Raw genomic sequence first — 20,006 nt, 5'->3', positions numbered from 1 at the left:
CGACGTGCACGCGGCTCGCGAGGAAAAAAGACTCACCCTTTTTTTTCAAAACTCGAGATGACGGATTCGTTCCGGTTTACCGAAGCTTCTTCCTGATTTTTTTGAGGGTTTTTTTTAATGTATTTATTTATTTTTTTCTTTTGGACAAGTAGGTAAAACGAATCGCACCGTGCACTTTACTCCCCCGATTAAAAGATAATTATTTAATATACTTGAGACAGGGTAGTTGTGTACCTTGGATTTTGTAATGAATAAACTCTGAAGTATAGTGAGGTAGAACACCGCCGGGGAAGATAAAAGCGTTTATGTAGCGTTTGATGGAAAAGAATATTTTATTTCGTGCGAATTTGATAAGATCCTCAAGTACAAGTGTATTTTACACGTGAGTGGGATTTAATAATTCGTTCCCTTCGTTTTTAAGGAAAATAAAAATATAAAAGTAAAAAAAAAGAAATTCCACTAACTGCCGAAACCCGGGATTGAACCGGGGACATTTAGATCTTCAGTCTAACGCTCTCCCAACTGAGCTATTTCGGCTCGTAGGGATGACATTCGTTATCAATCTAAAAAGTCATTCTCACACCCGTGTAATTAATATATTATGCGATATAAAAAAATCGTAATTACGAGGAATACATTTTTAATCAGCCAGCAAACTCAATATCATATCTATTATAAATATTTTAAAAAGAATTTTCGTTGCAATATACTTTTATTTAATTTTAATTTCTTACTTTGCATAATTTTTACGCAAATAAGAGTTCTTAACGCCGCAATATTAATAATTCAGTATATATATTTAAATAAGTACAAATAAGTATATCGATCGATATCAGGCGAATTTCTGTGTCGCAATTATCTCGAAAAGTTCCGCAATATTTTTTTTTTTTCTTTTTCCAATTTCATCCTTCGAATATCGACTGATTCCCAGTCGACGCACGTCGCAAAAGCACGCGTTCTACGAAACGCTAAGGTTGGTTACTAACATATAAAGTGGAAGGGAAGGAGACTGCGTTAATTCATGGTCGTGATTCAAGATTCGAAGGATTTGAAGGAAATAACTTGCAGGGGCAAAGCAAAGCGTTACCATATTTATTCTTCAATTATTTTATTTATCTGTATGTTTCATTTTATTCGTGTGCGCAAATTCGTACACGTCTCGAATTTCTTTAAACCAGCTTAGGTCCTCACATATACTTATTCATATATATATATATTTTTTTTTTGTTTTATATGCAATGATATACGCTCGAAAAATAGAAATGCTAGCGTAATAATTTTTCGTTGCTCCTCTGCGACATTTATCTCTTGGTTGGAGAACTTTAATTTTAAACAATGACACTGTTTTAGAACGATGGGTGAGGTATGATTACACAGCGTGCGCATAGCATTGATATGTACAGTCGCTTCCTCGGAACGTCGACAATTTTAATAGAAAATGATGCATTTTCTCGTGGCATTCCGGGAAAAACAATTTAAGTAACCTTCCACCGTCGGATCTAAAATCAAGTGTCTGCTCCGCGCGACCCAGATGTCCTCCGGGAGATTTCAATTCGCGGATCCCGCGGCGCGGAAAAATTGCATAAATTCGGAGCCGCGCGGCTTCGCATACGAATAACGATCGCGCCCGGTGGTACGGGGAGACGGGAAGGAACAATATGTCGCGGGATGCAGCGTCGGAGAAAAGGGGAATACGAGGCCGCGTACCCGCGACGTTCTTCCTGCCTCGGCATTTAATTGCCGGTACGCGGCGATTATCGTCCCGGCCGCCGGACTCGCGTGCACGCCGGTAACGCCGTTCAGTGAGTTCAGTGAGTTGAATCCGCTCAGTCGTGTTTTGCGCGCGTGACGTGACGGTACGCCAGTGGCCAGCACGAGAACGCAACGAGAACGCACGTGGTGGCTGTGGTGGCTGGTGACTGGGAGCCGCGTCCGTCCGTTCGCCAGGAGGCCAGAGAGGAAGGAAACGCGACGATGGCCAGCCTAAGGCAGACACCGCTGACGTGCAGCGGACACACGAGACCCGTGGTCCATCTCGCCTTCTCCGACGTCACCGAGTCCGGGTACTATCTCATCTCGGCGTGCAAAGGTAACACACTTTCCTCCTTCCTTTACCCCCCTTCGCCCCCGCGAGCGCGTTCGAGTTCGAGACTCGCTCCGATTCCTTTTTTCTCTCTTTTATTTATTTCTTTTTTTTTTTTTTCCTTTCTTTCTGGCCGCACGTCCGATTCTCGATCGCCTTGGCCCGATTCTTTCCGGTCGCTCCCAAGGCTCCGCATTTCGAGGTTAGACGTGCGTGCTCGCGACAAGATCTCTTCCTGCCCGCGCTCGAGGCACCAGCGCGAAGGTAACTCGATTCGTGTCACGGGACTGCGAGAATTAATGTGCTAATACACTTCGGTGAACGTAATTGCTCGATGAATTATTAATGTCGGTTGAGGTTAATCGAGAGATTACTCTGTAGGGCGTTGAGGCTTCCTTTTTTTTTTTTTTTTTATATTTTCGACGTTTCCCGTAACAGTTTGGTTTAATATAGAAAATTGCTTTATTATAAACTTGAATATTTTTATGGAGTTAATTTAGATTAATTATTTTATGCACAGAACACATTCTAAACTAAACAATTTTTAGATGGCAAGCCTATGTTGCGCCAAGGCGACACTGGAGATTGGATTGGCACATTTGAAGGACACAAAGGGGCAGTGTGGGGTGTAGCGTTAAATCCAGAGGCCACACGGGCTGCTACTGGTGCAGCAGACTTTAATGCCAAAGTCTGGGACGCGATCAAGGGAGAAGAGGTCCATTCCTTTCAGCACAATCACATAGTTAAATCTGTGAATTTTAGTACCGACTCTAACCATTTGTGTACTGGCTCTAATGAGAAGCTAGTGCGCATTTACGACCTTAATAAACCAGAAGAAGCGCCACAAGTAAAATTATATACATTATTAAGCAAGTGTCTAAGTTGCTGTAACATGTTATCATTTTTCTCTTTTTTTTTTTTTTTTTTTTTTTTTTAGATTTTCTCAGGTCACACAAGTGGTATTAGGCATGTCACTTTCTTTGATAATAACTCTGCCTTGATTACTTGTGCAGATGATAAAACTTTGAGGGTATGGGATAGAAACAGTGGGCAAGAAGTTAAGAGACTAGATTTTCCTGCGATACCAAGCTCCATGGAGGTGTCAAAAGATGGAAATGTCATTACCACCACTCACTCTAACATTGTTAGCTTTTGGGACAGTAAAGAGTATGCAATATTGTTTTCTTTTTAATTTTATGTCAAGCTATCTAGCAATACATTATAAAATTATTGAATATTAAAGATATTAATATTATATTCACGTGGAAATAATGATTTTAATTTTTCGATTTGTTAGATTGACCAAGATAAAAGAATTCATGGTCCCAACTCAAGTCAACAGTGCCAGCTTGCATCCGGATTGCACTATTTTTGTATGTGGTGGGGAAGATTTTAAAATGTACAAGTTTGATTATAATACAGGGGCCGAAATAGGTAAAATTCTTAATAATTTAAATATTTTTAATGATAAGTGCTCTCGATGTAATTGATAATCGATGTATATAAAATTTTTAGAGTCATTCAAAGGGCACTTTGGGCCTGTGCACTGCGTACGGTTTTCGCCGGATGGTGAATTATACGCTAGCGGATCCGAGGATGGTACTTTGCGATTATGGCAAACGGTGGTCGGCAAAACCTACGGATTATGGCGTTGCGTAGAACAGACGCCCACAATACAAGAAAATACCGCCGTGATTAATAACAAACAAGAAGTTCCTGCCAGTTAAACTCGCATTTCAGAGAGGCAAGCAAATCTCTGGTTGTATTTTCGAAAGCCTAAAAGCAAACCTCTCGGATCAAGCTGTAGTGGACGAATAATTCCGAAGACGAAACACGTTGAATATTTGTTATTTAGGCTATCGAAAATTCTTGCAAATAACTCATTCTTAAAAAAAAAAAAAAACCTTGCTTCCATTGTAGCCTTTATTCCAAAAGTAAAAGCGAGGACCAATTTCAGAGCTCGTGGAGGCATGGGAGATATAGGATCGCTATTTATATTACGAAAAAAAAAACTACAGCGAAAAAGAAATATTAACATTTATTAACATTATACATGTCACGTTATAATACAAAATTAGATAAGGAAAGAAAGACAAGTTCATAACGAACGTTGCATTTACATTTCTTATAAGTCGATACCTCCATTATTCAAACGCATGAAGTGATACATCGATATATGACGCTGAGTGCTGACATTCATCATGCGGCACACATGACGTATGTCTACTTTGACATGCTCGGCAATCACTCTCGATCTTAATTTCCGCGCAACGTAATATCACCATAACGTATAGCGCGACAGTGCACCGCGCAAACCTTGCTTGCACGCGCGCTTGTCTAATGCATTATTTCTGGTACTGATTAATCTTGTTCTTTTTAACAGATCATCAAACAATTCAATTATATAAAAATTCAATTTATTTCGAATATTATTCGAAATCAGAAAAAATATATATATATGTATATATCTTCGAAGCATTTTAAGAGACACTTTTAACACGTTTTTAGACTTGCAGCAATTTTTCTGTTTCGAATAATATTCGAAAGTGAAAATATTTATTAATTCAACGTGATGAAATAATATTAAAACCATCACTTCTCTAATTAAAATGAATTCCACATCCCGCTCGCGTGTCTTTCTGCTCTCCTTTGCTTTTTATGACGATGCGATTTCGTTCTTCTTCAGTGAACTAAATACTTAATCTATATTTACACGCCGACAGGTACTCTTTCTCTTATCTTCCGTTAAGTATCTCCTGCTTTATGCTTACATTTAAAATATTCTCTCTCATTGTCTGTCCGCTGTATTTTTCTTTTCTTCACAATGTTGAGCTTCAGCACGACTGATCGGTTATGAAACTTTCGGGATTGCGACTATCGTAGTCTCTCAAAGTAAAGGCAATGTGTTTCTCTGCATATAATACAATACTCAGTAAACAAAAAATGAAAAATTTTAAGTCTTCCCCGTCTATTCTCGATTTAGCCGATGAACTGCGAGAGGTCGGGTAGCTTGAAGCCGTTAAACGAAGTTGGCGTTGGCGAGCTTCTCAGGTTGTTCGTATGTGGCGGGAAACCGGAGAATCCCGGCCCGCTGGGCGTAGTAAATTGTTGAAACCTCGCGTTACTTTCTGAAGCTGCCAGCACGAAACCGCATTGGGCGGTGCATACATCGTCTCGCAGAATTGCCTCTCGAGAAGCTTCTCGTAGGAGTTGATTGCAGTCTGTGACTCTCAGCGAGGCGCATTGCGTCTGAAAAAAAAAAAAGAAAGACTTGTTTTCAAGACCTGCGTTTCATTAGTAATATTGTGAAAGATGCTGAAGAAATATTAAATTAAATATTTTATTCGGTGCAAATTAAGAGTGGAGAGATTTTTTAAGGCCTTTTCTTCTCGTTCAAAGATATACTTACGCCTTCAGCGGTGCAAACGCAGCTGGTGCAAGGCGTAGGGAAGCCAGACTCTCCGATCGCGACGTTTCTTCCGCCGATCTGACAGCCGTGTCTGGTTTCTCGCCAAGCAGCAAAGTCCATATGAGGCATCGAGCTGCACGGCACGCGAGGGTTCAGGAAATTGCTAGGCAGGTCGAACGCCGCTCTTTGCATGTCCGTCTGGTGGTCCATGTTCTCGCACATCACTTTAGTCAGAGTAGTCTTGCGAATCTCCGCCATCTGATGATCGGTGAAGCGGATGTTCGGATCGTCGGTCTCGTACCAGAAGCGATCGCACTTTCTCGACTGCCTGAATTGAATGGCGATTATGCAGGCGAAGGTAGGTCCGACCAGGCCGCCTTGAAGTGGCCTCTCGCTCATTCCGCCTGGGAAAAGATCGATGTCGTCCACGGAGGCGTATATGCGTTTCATACGAGCTATCACTTCCGGTGCCATTTCCCTGGACAGGTCCTCGAACGTCGTGGCTTTCTTCAAGTTGCAAAGCGCCCGGTAGTGGTTGTACGACGGTAGCCCGTGGTCGCGAGCTCGGTGAACGTTCAGAGCTATCAGATCTACGCCGGAGTGCGGAATGCCGCGCTGCTCGAACAAGTGGTTAGTTACTTCGCCAGTGATGAACTGGTCGAGCGTCTCCATCGGCGTGGAAACTAGGCCGCGTATCATCTCGTCGATCATATTCTCTTGGTATAGCATGTCCGGATTGAAGAATCCGTCGCGCAGCAAGATAGGCGGGTCGATGGTGTTATATGAGCGGTCCATGCGCGGCAAGTGCGGCCTCAGCAGAGAATGGCCGATCCGGAAGGCCGCCGTCGCGAACTCATTGAGCACGCTAGGGTTGCACGTGGGCGAGTATTCCTTGTAGTAACCTTGAGGCAAGAGCTTGAGGCCGTACAAGCTGACGGCGTTCCAGCCGAGGATCCTCGGCAGAAATTCGTTGTACGTAATATGCTGAAGCATCGCGCTAATTATACGCCGCGTTTCTTGGAAGAGTTTTTCGCCGTCCCAGTGAGGATTTACCTGTTTAAAAATAAATTAATATTAACGGAAAGAAAATTATTTTCGAGATTGCGGTCGATAAAGTATAGAATTTTTGTTCAATCTATCTTTTAAAAAAAAAAAAAGATTTTTAAGATAATTAAGAAAAATAATAAGAAAAAAATATATAAAAATAATATAATAATAAGAAAAAATGATTAAGAAAAATAATTAAGAAAAAAGATAATTAAGAAAAAGAGATATACCTGTCGCAAACCTTCCATTACGCGATTATGCTCGCGTACCCACATAGTGTGCATAACTGTCAGCGCCGGCTGCTCCGAGGCTCGGCCGTCACCGCCGATGAAGCAAAGTCCCGATCGCGCCTTACACTCCGGATGCGTTGGCGACTGCGGCAGTAAATCTCTGCCACGGTTCGGGTGACTCGAAATGTTCATACGACCGTTGAAACCGCGCAGGAGATTGCAGATGCACGAATTCTCGCCGTAGACCACCGATGCGTCCAGGAAGCCGGTGTTCTGATTAACTTGCTCGCGCGGACCCAGGTGCTGCTGGCCCGGCAAGGACCTCATCGACGGGAAGCACATGCGTGCGCCCGACGACACGTTAACGGTGGGATAAAAGTGATCGCCCGGCGGCACGGGAAAGGGGTTGCACTCGGGATGAACGGTGCGCGGCGAGTCGCACGACCGGCAGCTGGGAATCGACTCCGCGAAACCCTTGTGGATGGGCGTCATCGTCAAGTCGTGGTCCAGAAACTGTGCGAACTGCATCACCATCAGCGTGTAGCGGTTGTGTAAATTCGATATATCGGGGTGGATCACGGTAGAAATCACTCGGGGATTCGGCAGCGGGGCGCCGGTGACGGAGGTGCTCCTCGGCTTGGAGACACCGTCCTCGTAAGCGGGTGGCAGCAGACGGGCGAAAGTCGTCAGCGATTTGCCCAGGCTAGGATTGCGCAGGTTGTTGCAGTGACCCGAGAGTGTTCGGTAGGGTGTCGTCGGGTCGCATCGGGAATCATCTACGGGGCATTCGATCTCCTCGTGATTCGTCGGCTTGTGATGGTGATTCAGGAAGCCGGAGATGTCGACGTTCTGCAGCAAGTCGGAAAACTCGTTCGAGTTCGGGAAGCCGAGGACATTTTCCGTGTTCTCGAAGATCTGTCGCTTTCTGCGCCGTAGACCGTGCACTCCGTTTAAAATCTCGTTCGTGGCCAATTCGTACATAATGGACGAGTTGGCGAGCAGCAGGGCGTCCTTGTTAGCTTTCGAGAAGCTGGCCGCGGTGCCGGCGGGTGATTTCGGGTCGGCAATCTTTTGCTCCAGCCAAGCGTTATATTCTAACTGCTTCCGCTCGATCAGCTCTTCCTCGGCCCTTTTCACCGCGGCGGCGAGCACTTCGGGGCTGATTTCCGGCAAAAGTTGCAGCGGCTCGCTCGCGTTCGTGTTTATCAAGTTGTGCTGCATCACGGGAAGTGGAAGCGGATCCTCGGTCCACGCCGCGATATTGAGGGACTCGTACTGCTCGCAATTAATCCTGCTGTTTAGATATTGATCCTGGCGGATGAACACTCGCGGCTGGATCCTGCGGATGTTGGTGTTGGCGCAAAGAATACTCGCGAGCGAGACTTTCCTGATCTCGACCAGCTGCGTCGGCGTCAGTCCCGACGGCGGAATATCGTTCTCGTACCAGAAGCGATCCGAGTTTCTTATCGTTATGAACTGCTTCTTGAGAAGGCACTCGAACGTCGGGCCGACGGCGACCCCCGTGGCCGGAGTCTCCAAAATACCACCCACGAGAAGATCCACGTCCTCGACGTTCGTATAAATCGTACTCAGTAGCTGCGCGTGCTCGGGTCGCATCACCCTCGCGAGGTCCGTAAAGTTGTCGACCTATGCCGGAGCGAATAGCAATTATTGAAGTAAACCAAAAACAAAAAGACGTTAATTTATTTTGCGACATCGATTTCTTACCTTGACGCTTTCTCCCAAACAGTCGGCCAGGAACTTGACGTATCCGGGCACCCCGTGATCTCGCGCGATGTGAATAGACCAGGCAGCCGCGTCCGGGGCGGACGCGACGTCAATGCCGTTCGCGGACGTGATAACGTGGTTCTCCAGGCCGTCCTTCTTATCGGTGCGCGTCCACGCGAGAGCACGGAGAGTGGCAAGTGCCACCGCGTGATAGGTACCCGCTACGTTAGACGATGAGTAGCCGGTGTAGAAACCGTTCGCCAGCGGCCTAAGTTCGTCGTCGACGTGCGCGGCCTCGCGCAAGATCGCCGGCACGTACTCGTTGTACGTGACGTGCTGGAGCTGCGCGACGACGATGCGGCGCGCCTCCAAGAACAGCTTCGTGTCGTCCCAGTGCACGTTCGTTTCCGCGAGCTTCTCCGCGACGCGGTTGTGCTCGCGCAGAAGAACCCGGTGCAGCAGACCGACGGTCTCGTTGCACAGGTCGCAGGCGTTCAAGTTTACTCTGCCGTCCTCGTAAGTCCGGAGCAAGTGCAGCCTGTCGTCGGTAGCGCCGTAGATCCCGGAGCCGTCCAGGTACGCCGAGACGCCGTTCATCTGTTCCCGCACGTCGAATTGGCAGCCGTGCACCGTCAAGCTCGGCGCCGATCGCCAGTAGCCCTTGCAACCGTATCTCTCGTCGCGCATCTCGTAGCACTCCGGATGCTGCGCGCCGTGAGATCCGCAGCACTTGCTCTCGGCACCAGCGGGGTGGACCAGGCCGGCGATGTCCCTTAACACCAGCTCCGACCAGACGCCCGAGAGGCTGGTCAACCCCTCATGGCTGCCTACCCTCGGGAAGGACGTTAATACGCGGGAGATAACGTCGCTCGGTGCGGGAAGACTGTGAGTACCCACCGACTGCTTCGGTCTTGAAATACCTAACGCGAACATATAAACGTATATGTAGATGCTTTGACAGAGTGGAACGTTTACGTCTCCGCTGTTAATTATTATTATTTTTTTTTTACGCGCGATGCTATTGAAAAAATCACGCAGGCTTTTTTTTAAAGCGGAGAGAAAGCAGCGTTCGCTTTTTAATCACCGTTACACCGCTGGCGGTAACGACGTTCTTTCCAACCTTTACATTACATTAATTTTAAACAATCTTTTCACATTTTATTAGTTTGTATCTGTGGCACGTTGCACAGAAATTAATTATTAACAAGTGAAAATGTATGTGAGATGAGAGAGATACGTCTACGTGGAAAGTGACGCGAAACAATAAGAAACGCAGAATTATTACGGCATTTATCTCGGATGTTTAATGCAACAGCTAATTATATTTATAGGAACACGCGCGATAGGAGACGTTATTTGGTCTTTCCGGACGATCGACTTTCGTTCGTTTACTACGTTTTGCTCTTACGCCGTGGGTAAAAATTATTTCCTCTTTCAATGAATATCGCTGTTTGAGGCAATTATAACTCTCTAATAGAAAGGATGAATGGCACTAACGAGATTAAATACGCTCGGCTATTTTCGCGATTATATTTCTAAGTCGATTGTTTAAAACAGAATGCGGCGCGTCTCGAGATGCATATTCCGCATGGAAATTAAAATCGCGGCATTGAGTAAAGTTGGAAAAAATGTGAGCTAACGTATCAGAACGCGAATACTTAGAACGCGAGATGACAATTAACGCGTCCCACGTGCTTTGATCCCGCCGGCTACTCGGCCGAGGACTGCGAATTAATGAAACGAAACAATGCGAGGATCAATTAACGTCAGCGGTAGACCGCGAATCACAGGGTGGGATGTATTAGCGTATTGATAGGGCTGTGCGAGCAAATTCGATATTTCAAGCTGGTGACTCACGTTGTCGCTTACCGACGAAGGAGCCGCGAAGGTGGCGGCTCGTCGTTCGGTCTCGAAAAGCGCGATGTGTGTCAAAATTCTGTGTCATGGTTACGCACAGGCGTCGGCTCTTTAATGATCACGCGGTAAGTGTTACACGCGGTTTCTTCCTACACAATCAGCGTGGACCCGTTCATTCGTGACGCGCGCGACTCGTCAAACGATGACGACAGGGCGCGAAAACAATCCCCCTTTTTTTTTTTTCCTCCCTCGCTGATTATTTTTATCGACGAGACTACCGGCGAAAGAATAAAAATGTATAAGCGACAGACTGTTTAAAAAGAACCATCGTCCGTTGCTCGGTTGTAGTTTTTTTGAGCCAAGCTTTCGTTACGCAACCCAGAGTCAATTCCGAAATTGTCGAGATAAAAATTTGCATTTCGTAACGCATAACGAGGTGCCTGTTTCTTGACTGATTCTCGCGTGGTTATTTTGCTGTAAAGGTGCAATGAAAATTTATAGAAAGGCATTCGGCGATCATCAAGGTATTTTGGGGTCAACGACGTCGAAAGGCGCCGTCTGGCAACCACTGCCCACAGAAGAACCACAGTCACTTTCTTCAGTCTTCTCACTTTCATATTTTCGTTTGAATTCTTTTCCCGGAGATGGGCGCCAGCTGCCTGCCTTTCCCTCTCTTTCTACGTGCAGTCGAATATCCTCGAAAGACCAAACAATTTGGCGGTGTAAATTAAATTCTCGCGCTTAATTGACGGTAAACTACTAGAAGTTCATTTACTTTGAGTGGACCGTTAAATTCGTGAAATTCTACTTGTATCAATAAAATTAAATTAAATTAAACTAAATTTAATATAAAAAAAATTAAAAACAAAAATAAAAGGAAATTAAAATTAAGATAAAATAGAATAAACAAGAATAAAATTGAAATATAATAACCAAAACGTATTTGACGCTCGATTTCTAGATTTAGAATTGTATAAGAAACAAAATGTATTACAATACACATCGTCGCGATTATGCACGCGCGCATGTATGTACATACATACCGCCGAGAAATAAATGTTCCGGAAACGTGTCTGGGAGCGATTGAAAAATTAGTACCGGGTGTCATGAGGGAGGCAAATTGACGCTCACGCGGCAGTGAAGAAGCACGTGACTAGACCTAGGAAGAGGCTTTTTCTTTCCGGGAAAAACGACGGAGCAGGGAAAGGGGGGGAAAAAGTGAGATGGTGTTACGGCGATGCGAGCACGTAACGGCCGGCACAAACAACCGCGAGATTCCTCTATTATTTTATACCGCGCGCGCGTCATGAGCACATACGGTGTCGCAATTGATATAGCACCCAGGAGAGAAGACCCGCTCGCGAAACTCTCTATTTCGCGCGTGTCTTTCCGCATGCTAATCCGCCCCCTTCGAGGCCGCCGTGCGGCTCGTATCGGCCATACCAAACGAGCCGACGTCGAAATGAATCTAGGCTCACTCGTCTAACTGGCACGCGCGTTCCAATTTTCACTTTCCATTCTCAACACCACCTCGGAAGGCAGGCGCAATAATGCAACGGTGCAGGTTCTCCAATTCCCTTAAATCAATTCGATATACCCGAAAAGCAGCTCAACGCTGCTTTGCGCGCGCGGAGAATTCACTTATTATATTTTAAATAAATTAAAATAAATAATTAAATAAATAAGCTGGCTAAGGAGTCCAGTTGAAAATCGACAGCAACAAAGTGAACGTATTGACATCGACTACGAGACGTTTTTCAAATATCAGGCGTGGAAAACCTGCACGACTCGCTACCGATAGTCAACCGGCTCGACGCGAATAAAAAAAAATCCTTCGAACTTATTAGCCAATTTAAAGTTAATTTAAGAACACTTCGCGTGCGTAACTGTATCAGTATCGACGCGTTATACTTATTATGTGAAACAATATGCTGCAAAAAAAAAAAAAAATATTTTATTGTTAAAGACGTCGTGCATTGTCTTACCATCTGCATATTCCGGTGGCAGCAATTTCAGGAATGGGGAGCCTCTGGCTCCCCACGCGGGATGTCTCACATTGTTGCAGGCACCTGAGGGTGTTCTGTACTTGCTCGGTGGACAAGGCCTTTCCGATCGAACCCTGCAGGTCGAATTGACCGAGTGAATTCTGTTTGCGCGTCTGGAGAAAAAAAGAAAAAAACAAGATAAATTTCTGAAGTGATAAAAGTCGATAATGGAATTTTAAGTCGCATGTTTTTTTTCTTTTTTCTTTTCCTTAATCTTTGATCGTGAAGATTTAACTTCTTAATTCCTTTGAAGAGTTAAATCACTCAGCAGACGTATGCGAATATTTCATAGAGGTCATTTAAAATTTCCAGGAATGTCTCCGGTAATTTAATATGCGTATGTAATAGTCTATTACTGGAAATTGTTATTTGATACTCGAACATTAGAGCGAACATAGCAATCTTTTCTCAGTAATATATCAATCAATTCCTCGCGAAACGGTAATTGTTCGTTAACATAATATAGCTATTACTTGCACCTCCTTCATTCCATTTTCTTCTTTCTCTCTGTTGTTTTTACATAACGCATCTCCCGCATTTTCTTTCCATTTTATCGCAGTCGTTGCATTATTATCGGAATTGGAATTATTTTACGAATAATTTTGCAATAAAATAAAAAGAAAAAAAATATTCTGTGTTAATTAGAGCTTATCTTTCTGGAAAAATATAACGTTTTATTAAATACAAATGTTTCTTTTTTTTATTAAAGCGCGAGTATTTAATTTACTCGTCAGAACGGAATAAAAATGAGAATCGACTCGTGGCAATTATAATAATTTATGAGACATTGAAATGAAACTTTCCGTCGCACCTGGGAGAATTCTTTTTACAATAACGATACTCGTCAGGGCAGCTTATTAAAGCCAAAAGATTTTGTTACAACGACTTCTTTTTTTTTTTTTTTTCCTTTCTTTCGGACCGCGGATCTCGCTATCTATACGCCATCCTTTCGCTCGAGGTGGAAGAACGGAATCCAGTTCCGCTAGAAGTCGAACGCGTCCTTCCTGCTCCATTTCCCTCTTTTTCTCGCGCGCGGTGCACGCTTTTACTTTCATGGTCGAGGAAAGGAGCTCCGGCAATGTCGGCCGATCCGGCATCGGCATTTCAGTCACGAGGAAGATTTCTCGTGCAACCCATTGCCGTCGCTATTCCCTTTTCTCGACCTCGAGAAGGCTGCTGGCCATGGGAGGAGGCGCGTGCACGCACGAACACGGCGAGATATGCACGTGGCCGTCGTCATTGTCGTTCTCTAATGTCACCGGAGCCTGTCGGGGCACGTGCGCCAACCCGCCGATCAAGTCAATAAACGAGAAATTCATTTTTACCGTAGGAAAAAAAAGAAGCCGATAGAACCGAGCACGCAAGTCACTTCCGCCACGACCGACGCTTTTCTGCGTGGAAGCGAATAAACGGCAGATTCGTTTTTTTTTTTTTTTTTTTTTTTTTTATTATTTACAGTGACGTTAGATAACGTTTGTCGAGAGAAAAAAGAAAAGAAATTTTGAAAAATTAATTAAAAAAAATAAAACTTAGTAAAATGCAAGTGAAGACCCGCGCGCGAACATCAGTTTCTTTTCACCAAAGTTGACGACATTCCAGGGAAAAGACGGTCAACATTTCATCTTTAGTAGCTGACAGTTTTACAGCAATGTCCACATCTTCAGCTTCCGTTATGCATATTGATTCAGTTCAATTTCTCAAAAGAAAAAGGAAAGAGAGAAACTGCCGAGAGCTACCTTACAAATTATAATATTAACGCGCCATGTTGTTTATCCTGAGCACCTGATATCTCGATATCTCACGTCGACTGAGATGCAAATGAGCTGCATTTTCATGCGCGATTTACAGCGATTTCATGCTAATTGCTGTTAATAAATGTTTAGTCATAAAAATAAAAATAGTATGCTAAGTATCGGCGACCGTCTGGCCAATTTCTGTAAATACCACTGGCAGATATCACGAAACGGTGATACGTTAATTAAAACCTATATCGCAAGATGTTTTTTAAAAAAATCTTCAAATCTACACCGTATTTTTTTTTTTTTTTTTTTTTTTTTCTCTCTTTTTCTTTGCAGAATAGTTCGTTTCGCGAGAAGTAGGTACTCGAGGCAAATTCAAAGAGTGGCCTTTACGAAAATCAATATTCTCTTCGCGATGTAAAAGAAAAAAAAGAAAAAAAAAATAGACTCTTTATTCGCCTTCATTATTATTCATACACCATCGTCACGTCTCTCGTGTAAGCTGAAATATTTCGCGTCATTCCAGTCCGTTTATTCTTAGAAATTTTTTCGCTTTGTGCATTATGCATTCGCGTAAATCATTATAAATCCGTACGAAATGATTTATTATCTCCAGCCCGACCTCATAAAATTGTACACAACACAAACTAATAAATCAACTTTAATGTGTGAGCATCTTTAGCTCTCTCTGTCTCTCTCTTTCTCTTTCTCTCTCGTATCAGGCTAATATACATGCGTGTTATCATAAAACTGCAAGTCCAAAATTGTACTTTGCTAATATATTTCAAAGAGATCTACGAAAGTAATAGATTATTTCTAGTTAAGTGTCTAATATTTCACGGGTAATGAATAGTGATATTAAATTCTGGAGTTGAGTTAAAGACACTTTTTCGGCGCGCCGCGGAATCCAATCGATCTCTCGTTAATTACGGGCAATTAAAAAGCCAGGGGAGAGAGAGATCCGTTTGTCCTTGACGCCCACAATGGCATCTTTTTTTCTCTCCCGGTCCGATCGTGACCCGGCGACAATTCATTATACATTCGGCGACGTGCGTGAGCGCACATATCTCGCTTTCGGCATTCCCGTGCTATCGCGGATCACATTCGAAATAGACGGATTATATAAAAGTCAGTTCGGCAAGAAATTTTGCATTTCGCCGCCGGGAATTCGTAAAAGTAAAATAAACCGGATCGTAATATATTACGGCCGTTAATCGTGTGCGGCATGACTGGGAAAGTACGCGCGGTTTTCACCGGGATGCAGTCCGCCGGGATTTACAGCCGGGCGACAAAGTTGCTTCCCGCAAAATTTGTATCTTCGAGAGAAAAAAAATATATATAGGAATTTGACTTACGATCGATAGGCGAATCTCTCCGCCTCGATGGCCGAGCGTGTTCTCGCCTGTAGATCATGATCTATCCCGTAGACGTATTCTGTAACAAGAACCGTGCAAGCCGTTATCAATTTGTCTGTACCTGTATGGCAAATTATTAATTAGTCGTTATTATTAGTATTATTACGAAGGTATTTGAGCCGTTATTGTATAATCTTGAACAAATTCGGTCTCTTAAAAAAATTACACCGAAAAGTATCACGACCGCTTTCGCGGAGCGACGGATTTTTTCGCTGGCGATACGAGTAGCATACACTCAGCGTACAATTAATAAAAAATTAAGCTGACTTCTTATCCCCGCGGACGCGAAGCGAGCCAGGCGAAGGAATCCAATCGGGCATCGCGAAAAGGCGGCGACAATCGGCGCCAACAATGAAATCTACATTTCCTTTTTAAACGGGGGAAAGTAAATGAAGAGTCCTTGGCATACATTGTTTCAACCGTGTGCTGAAGTGCAGAATTAAAAATCCTTGTGCCAATTGTCAAACACGTGCGGCTCGGGTAAGGGGGGTCGTATTTAGGGGCGGGTTAAATAATAATTTGGTTTAACGAAATTCACTAATTAACGAAAGGATTCTCTCCGTTCAGATCTCTGGATGTGATCTCGCGGTGTTACAGTTTTAAAGTCTGAGCCGATTTTACGTGTCGACGTGAGAGCAATCTCACTATTGTTTCTCGTTCCCTTCGAATTAGTAACACCGGGCCGCTTCCTCCCTTACATAATTAGCCATTTCAGCAATTCTTTCGAATAAACGGTAAAAATTACGAGCTGAATAAATTACACAAAAAATTCGTATATAATATATATTAATTTTTATAAATTGATTACATATTTCATAAATGTATATTAATTTTTTTTTTTTTTTAAAGAAAGAGTGTGTTTTTTCTTTTTCAAACTACCGTGGAGATTATCGTGTTAAGAGTCGATAAAGGAATTATACGCTGCTACTTCGCCAATCACATAATTGCAGTCTTTTGTACACGGTCAATTTGGCGGATACATCCTGAAAAGGATTTCCGAGAATCACGAGACTAAGTCGGCGCGTTTTCTTGTAAAGTATTCAACGCTTCTGTTCAAAAGGTGATACGTCATCGATTATAAAGGTTGATCCTGGTCAATTACATTTATGCAAATAATGCAAAAAAAAATAAAAAAAATAAAAAAAATAAAAAAAACCACGTTAATCGCCCGGAATGGTCATGGTTTTAAAAAAAAATTTTCTATTTATGTTCGTAATAAAGCATGTGGCTTTATCCCGTCTCGTATTTCGCGAAATATTTTAAACGCATTCTTTCATCGGACAACTATGCCGCGAATAAAAATTGAAAGAGAAAAGATAAAAAAAAGCAATGAGTATTAGCGTATCTACATCTTGTAAGTCTTCCAATTTCCGAAGATTAAAAGCATATTATCAGTCTTTGATACGTCGATAAAAAAAAAGAAAAAAAAAAAACAAATTTTAGTCTTTGTATTTTTCTTTACAGAACGCGTTTGCCGGACCTTATTAATAACCGGCTAGGTATATCCGCCCAACAGATCGTGCATTTTCTGCGTGCATCAATCGGCTTGCAATTATCATTATCTCCGTACGTCGGTATACATCATTCCCCGATGTTACAATACGTCCGGCTTAATTTTCTCGGCAGATATGCGACATTCACGCGTTGAATAGAAAATGATATTTCAGGCGCGCGGTTATCTTCTTTTAGGAATGCAAGACAATTTGCGAGGATGCCGCGGACAAAAATTGACGTTGCGAAGACGTAAGTTCTCGGTGGCGAAATCAGGTCGCGGGATGTTAGCGTCATCTTGCTAAGAACGGCGCGGCAAAATGAATGACGGTGTTACCGTAAGACGTAATGTTCCTTTTTATTATTATTATTATAATTATTATTATTTTTTTTTCTTTATGTTACGCTCACCAGAAATATCGAACTGGCCAACTGTCGATTGTAGTAGTGCGGGCCCCGCAGTGACTAACACATACAGCAGTATCAGGCTGCATCTGAAACCGAAATAGAGAAACGCCGTCACTCCTCCGTTGAAATACATAATTAGGAAAGCGATTGCTAAACGACACAGTCGAGCAAATACATTTTCCCGGAGGCTTATTTTTTAAGAAACTGGAAAAAAAAAAACACTTGGACTTGCTAAAGTTGAAATAATTATAACATCTTCTCGTTAAATAGAATTAAACGTTACGTTGGTGAATAAACGTAAGAAATAAATTCTCGTTAATTAAATTGATTAGTCGTAGTTACATTGTTCGTTGGTCATATTCATGAAAATGTATGGCGTACGACATTGTAAATACTTTCAGGTAGTCGGATGTACTTTCTCTGTGAGGGGACAAGAGAGATAGAGAGAGAGAGAAAGAAAGAGAGAGAAAAAGGAAAAAAAAGATCAAGAGCAAGCCAATTGAATTCGTCGCGTTTCCGATACGAGAATCCGCTTGCTCGCTTTGATCAACGCGTTTGTTCCGATTTTAATTCCGCACGTTGGCTAAGATCTACGACCGAGTAATGAAGTCTTAAACGAAATCTAAAGTACGCAGGGTGCACGCGCGCGATTTAACGCAGTCCGCAAACGTCACATTTACGAGAAAGCCTTCAATCTTTTACGCCATATGGTTTACCGGTTGTACTCTCTGATAAACGATCGCCGAGGAAAAGTTTCATTTACATGAAGAATGCGTCGCTGCCCGTAGGGCACTTTTCTAAAGAACTTTTACGCTTCACCTACGCGGCGACAGATATTTCACCCACCTTTCTTACTTCAAATTGTATTCCGCGGCAAGATTATTGTTATAACACGTCTGTGCGATTGCAATACCTATAAATAGCAACGTGCGCGGATAAACGATTGACTCGTTTGCCCATTTGCCGGCTAATCGAAATCGGATGGTGCCACAAGTGCGTCGAGAATTTCTTTGCGGACGCTAGAAGTAATCTCTCTTTCGTGAGCTTCCTTCTTTCCGTATCCGCCGGGCTCTTACGGCCGTCTCGAGATAAGAGAGAGTAGCCCCGCTTTTCACGTATCCCCCATATACATTTGTCTTTCTCTTCTCTTCGGTGTGCGCGTGTAATTCATAAATATACGGAGAAATTAAAAAAAAAAAAAAAATATATATATATATATATATATTTTATTAGCGGATAAGTGGCGTGGCGGGATGTACTAAATTTTCCACATACGGGACTTGTTATCCGGGCTGATAAACGACGGAAGCCAATTGTTTTTCGATTTTTAAACTCGACGTTCTCATGGATAATTTTTCACAAGCCGGCTACTTGAATTGGTCCCCGTGTAAAATTAGAGGCTCGATTAGAGATTCGTTAACGGAGTACTTTGCCTAACAAGTTGGGAACGACGTCGTTCGTTCGCCCTACGAGATAGGGACCCGGGCCGCGGACTCGGCTTTTCGTGCTGTGAAAGGTCGCAGTCATAAGGCGCTCGCACGCACACATACGCGAATGATAATTCAGTGTCAGTGGGTCAGCGGAACTGGAGAAATCTTTCTCGAAGATCCAACACGCGCACGGGTCCTTGGGATTTCGTGCCCCGGGGCCGTACCTCCGAAAAATTCTGCTCCATGTGCCGGTAGCTCATCGAGAGAAGTCGACTCCCAAATAGACGTATTTGTAATTATCGCCCGATTTCTACTACAAAGTATCGCCCCTCTCTTTCTTTCTCTCTCTTTTTCTTTCTGAGCACTTTAGTTCAAACATAACAAGACGGAAAAGAAATTAATTTAACGACTGCCCAACATATTTCCACGAACGTATAATAAAAATTATATTTAATAAAAAAAAAAAATGGAATAATTCTATCTCATCCGAACAATCGGTAATTATCTCAGAGATGATCAATTGCTCGTAAAAATTAAATACGTTGAACACGTAGCAATAGAAGTTCATATTTTGGGCGGAACGAACGTGGCGAAGACGTTCTCGATGGCGACTGCTGGAGCAACTCCGGCGGTGCTCTCGAGGAAATACACCGCGGGTGAAAGTGCCAATGGGACAATGGTAAAGGTCGGCTCGTTTCGACACTTCGATAGAAATTTCATCGCGCTGACATTGAGAAGTGCGGTTTGAATACGTGATCATTTTGCAGATCAAGACAGGTGGCGGACATTTCTAAACGAATTCCTCGCGTCTTACAACATCGCGGGCTGCCGTAATCGGCGCGAGTAACATCGTCATTCTGCCTTCGGGTTTCTCCATTTTATTACGTTCATTCGGCCGTCGCAATAAACATTTTACGAAAGGGGGAATTATGCGGATCAATCGCGGCGTCGAGGTGTTTAAATACCTTCTGTCTATAACCATAACGAACCTCGTTACGGTACAGATCAAGTGAATTGTTAAAAGCAAAAAAAAGAAAAAAAAAAAGAACGATATGATGAAACAGATTTTTATTTAGTTTTCTAACCGACTATGCAGAATACGAAATAATTATATATTTATTAAC

At 43.2% G+C, this 20,006-nt stretch overlaps 3 protein-coding genes and 1 non-coding gene across 5 annotated transcripts in view; 2 read left to right on the top strand and 2 right to left on the bottom strand.

The window, feature by feature from the left end:
- The window catches only part of LOC139103218 (large ribosomal subunit protein mL62), a 61,952-nt gene that overhangs the window by 25,125 nt on the left and 16,821 nt on the right, over positions 1 to 20,006 (top strand). The gene's annotated exons all lie outside the window — the stretch shown is intronic.
- Positions 465 to 537, bottom strand: Trnaf-gaa (transfer RNA phenylalanine (anticodon GAA)). The gene has a single exon. It is a non-coding gene; the product is annotated as a tRNA-Phe (tRNA).
- Wmd (serine-threonine kinase receptor-associated protein wmd) lies at positions 1,688 to 4,191 on the top strand. The gene is made up of 5 exons (XM_070657676.1): positions 1,688 to 2,089; positions 2,632 to 2,930; positions 3,021 to 3,250; positions 3,381 to 3,517; positions 3,599 to 4,191. Exons 1-5 carry the CDS (start codon positions 1,975 to 1,977, stop codon positions 3,808 to 3,810), a joined length of 993 nt encoding a protein of 330 aa, XP_070513777.1. The 5' UTR covers positions 1,688 to 1,974; the 3' UTR covers positions 3,811 to 4,191.
- LOC139103221 (uncharacterized) lies at positions 4,104 to 18,531 on the bottom strand. Its single transcript, XM_070657703.1, has 7 exons — positions 17,456 to 18,531; positions 15,494 to 15,572; positions 12,340 to 12,512; positions 8,498 to 9,417; positions 6,770 to 8,416; positions 5,493 to 6,545; positions 4,104 to 5,332 (listed from the first exon to the last, which is right to left on the bottom strand). Exons 1-7 carry the CDS (start codon positions 17,583 to 17,585, stop codon positions 5,063 to 5,065), a joined length of 4,272 nt encoding a protein of 1,423 aa, XP_070513804.1. The 5' UTR covers positions 17,586 to 18,531; the 3' UTR covers positions 4,104 to 5,062.

Source organism: Cardiocondyla obscurior, linkage group LG06, assembly GCF_019399895.1.
Source record: "Cardiocondyla obscurior isolate alpha-2009 linkage group LG06, Cobs3.1, whole genome shotgun sequence".
NCBI lineage: Eukaryota > Metazoa > Arthropoda > Insecta > Hymenoptera > Formicidae > Cardiocondyla > Cardiocondyla obscurior.
This window is presented reverse-complemented; position numbering and strand designations above follow the sequence as displayed.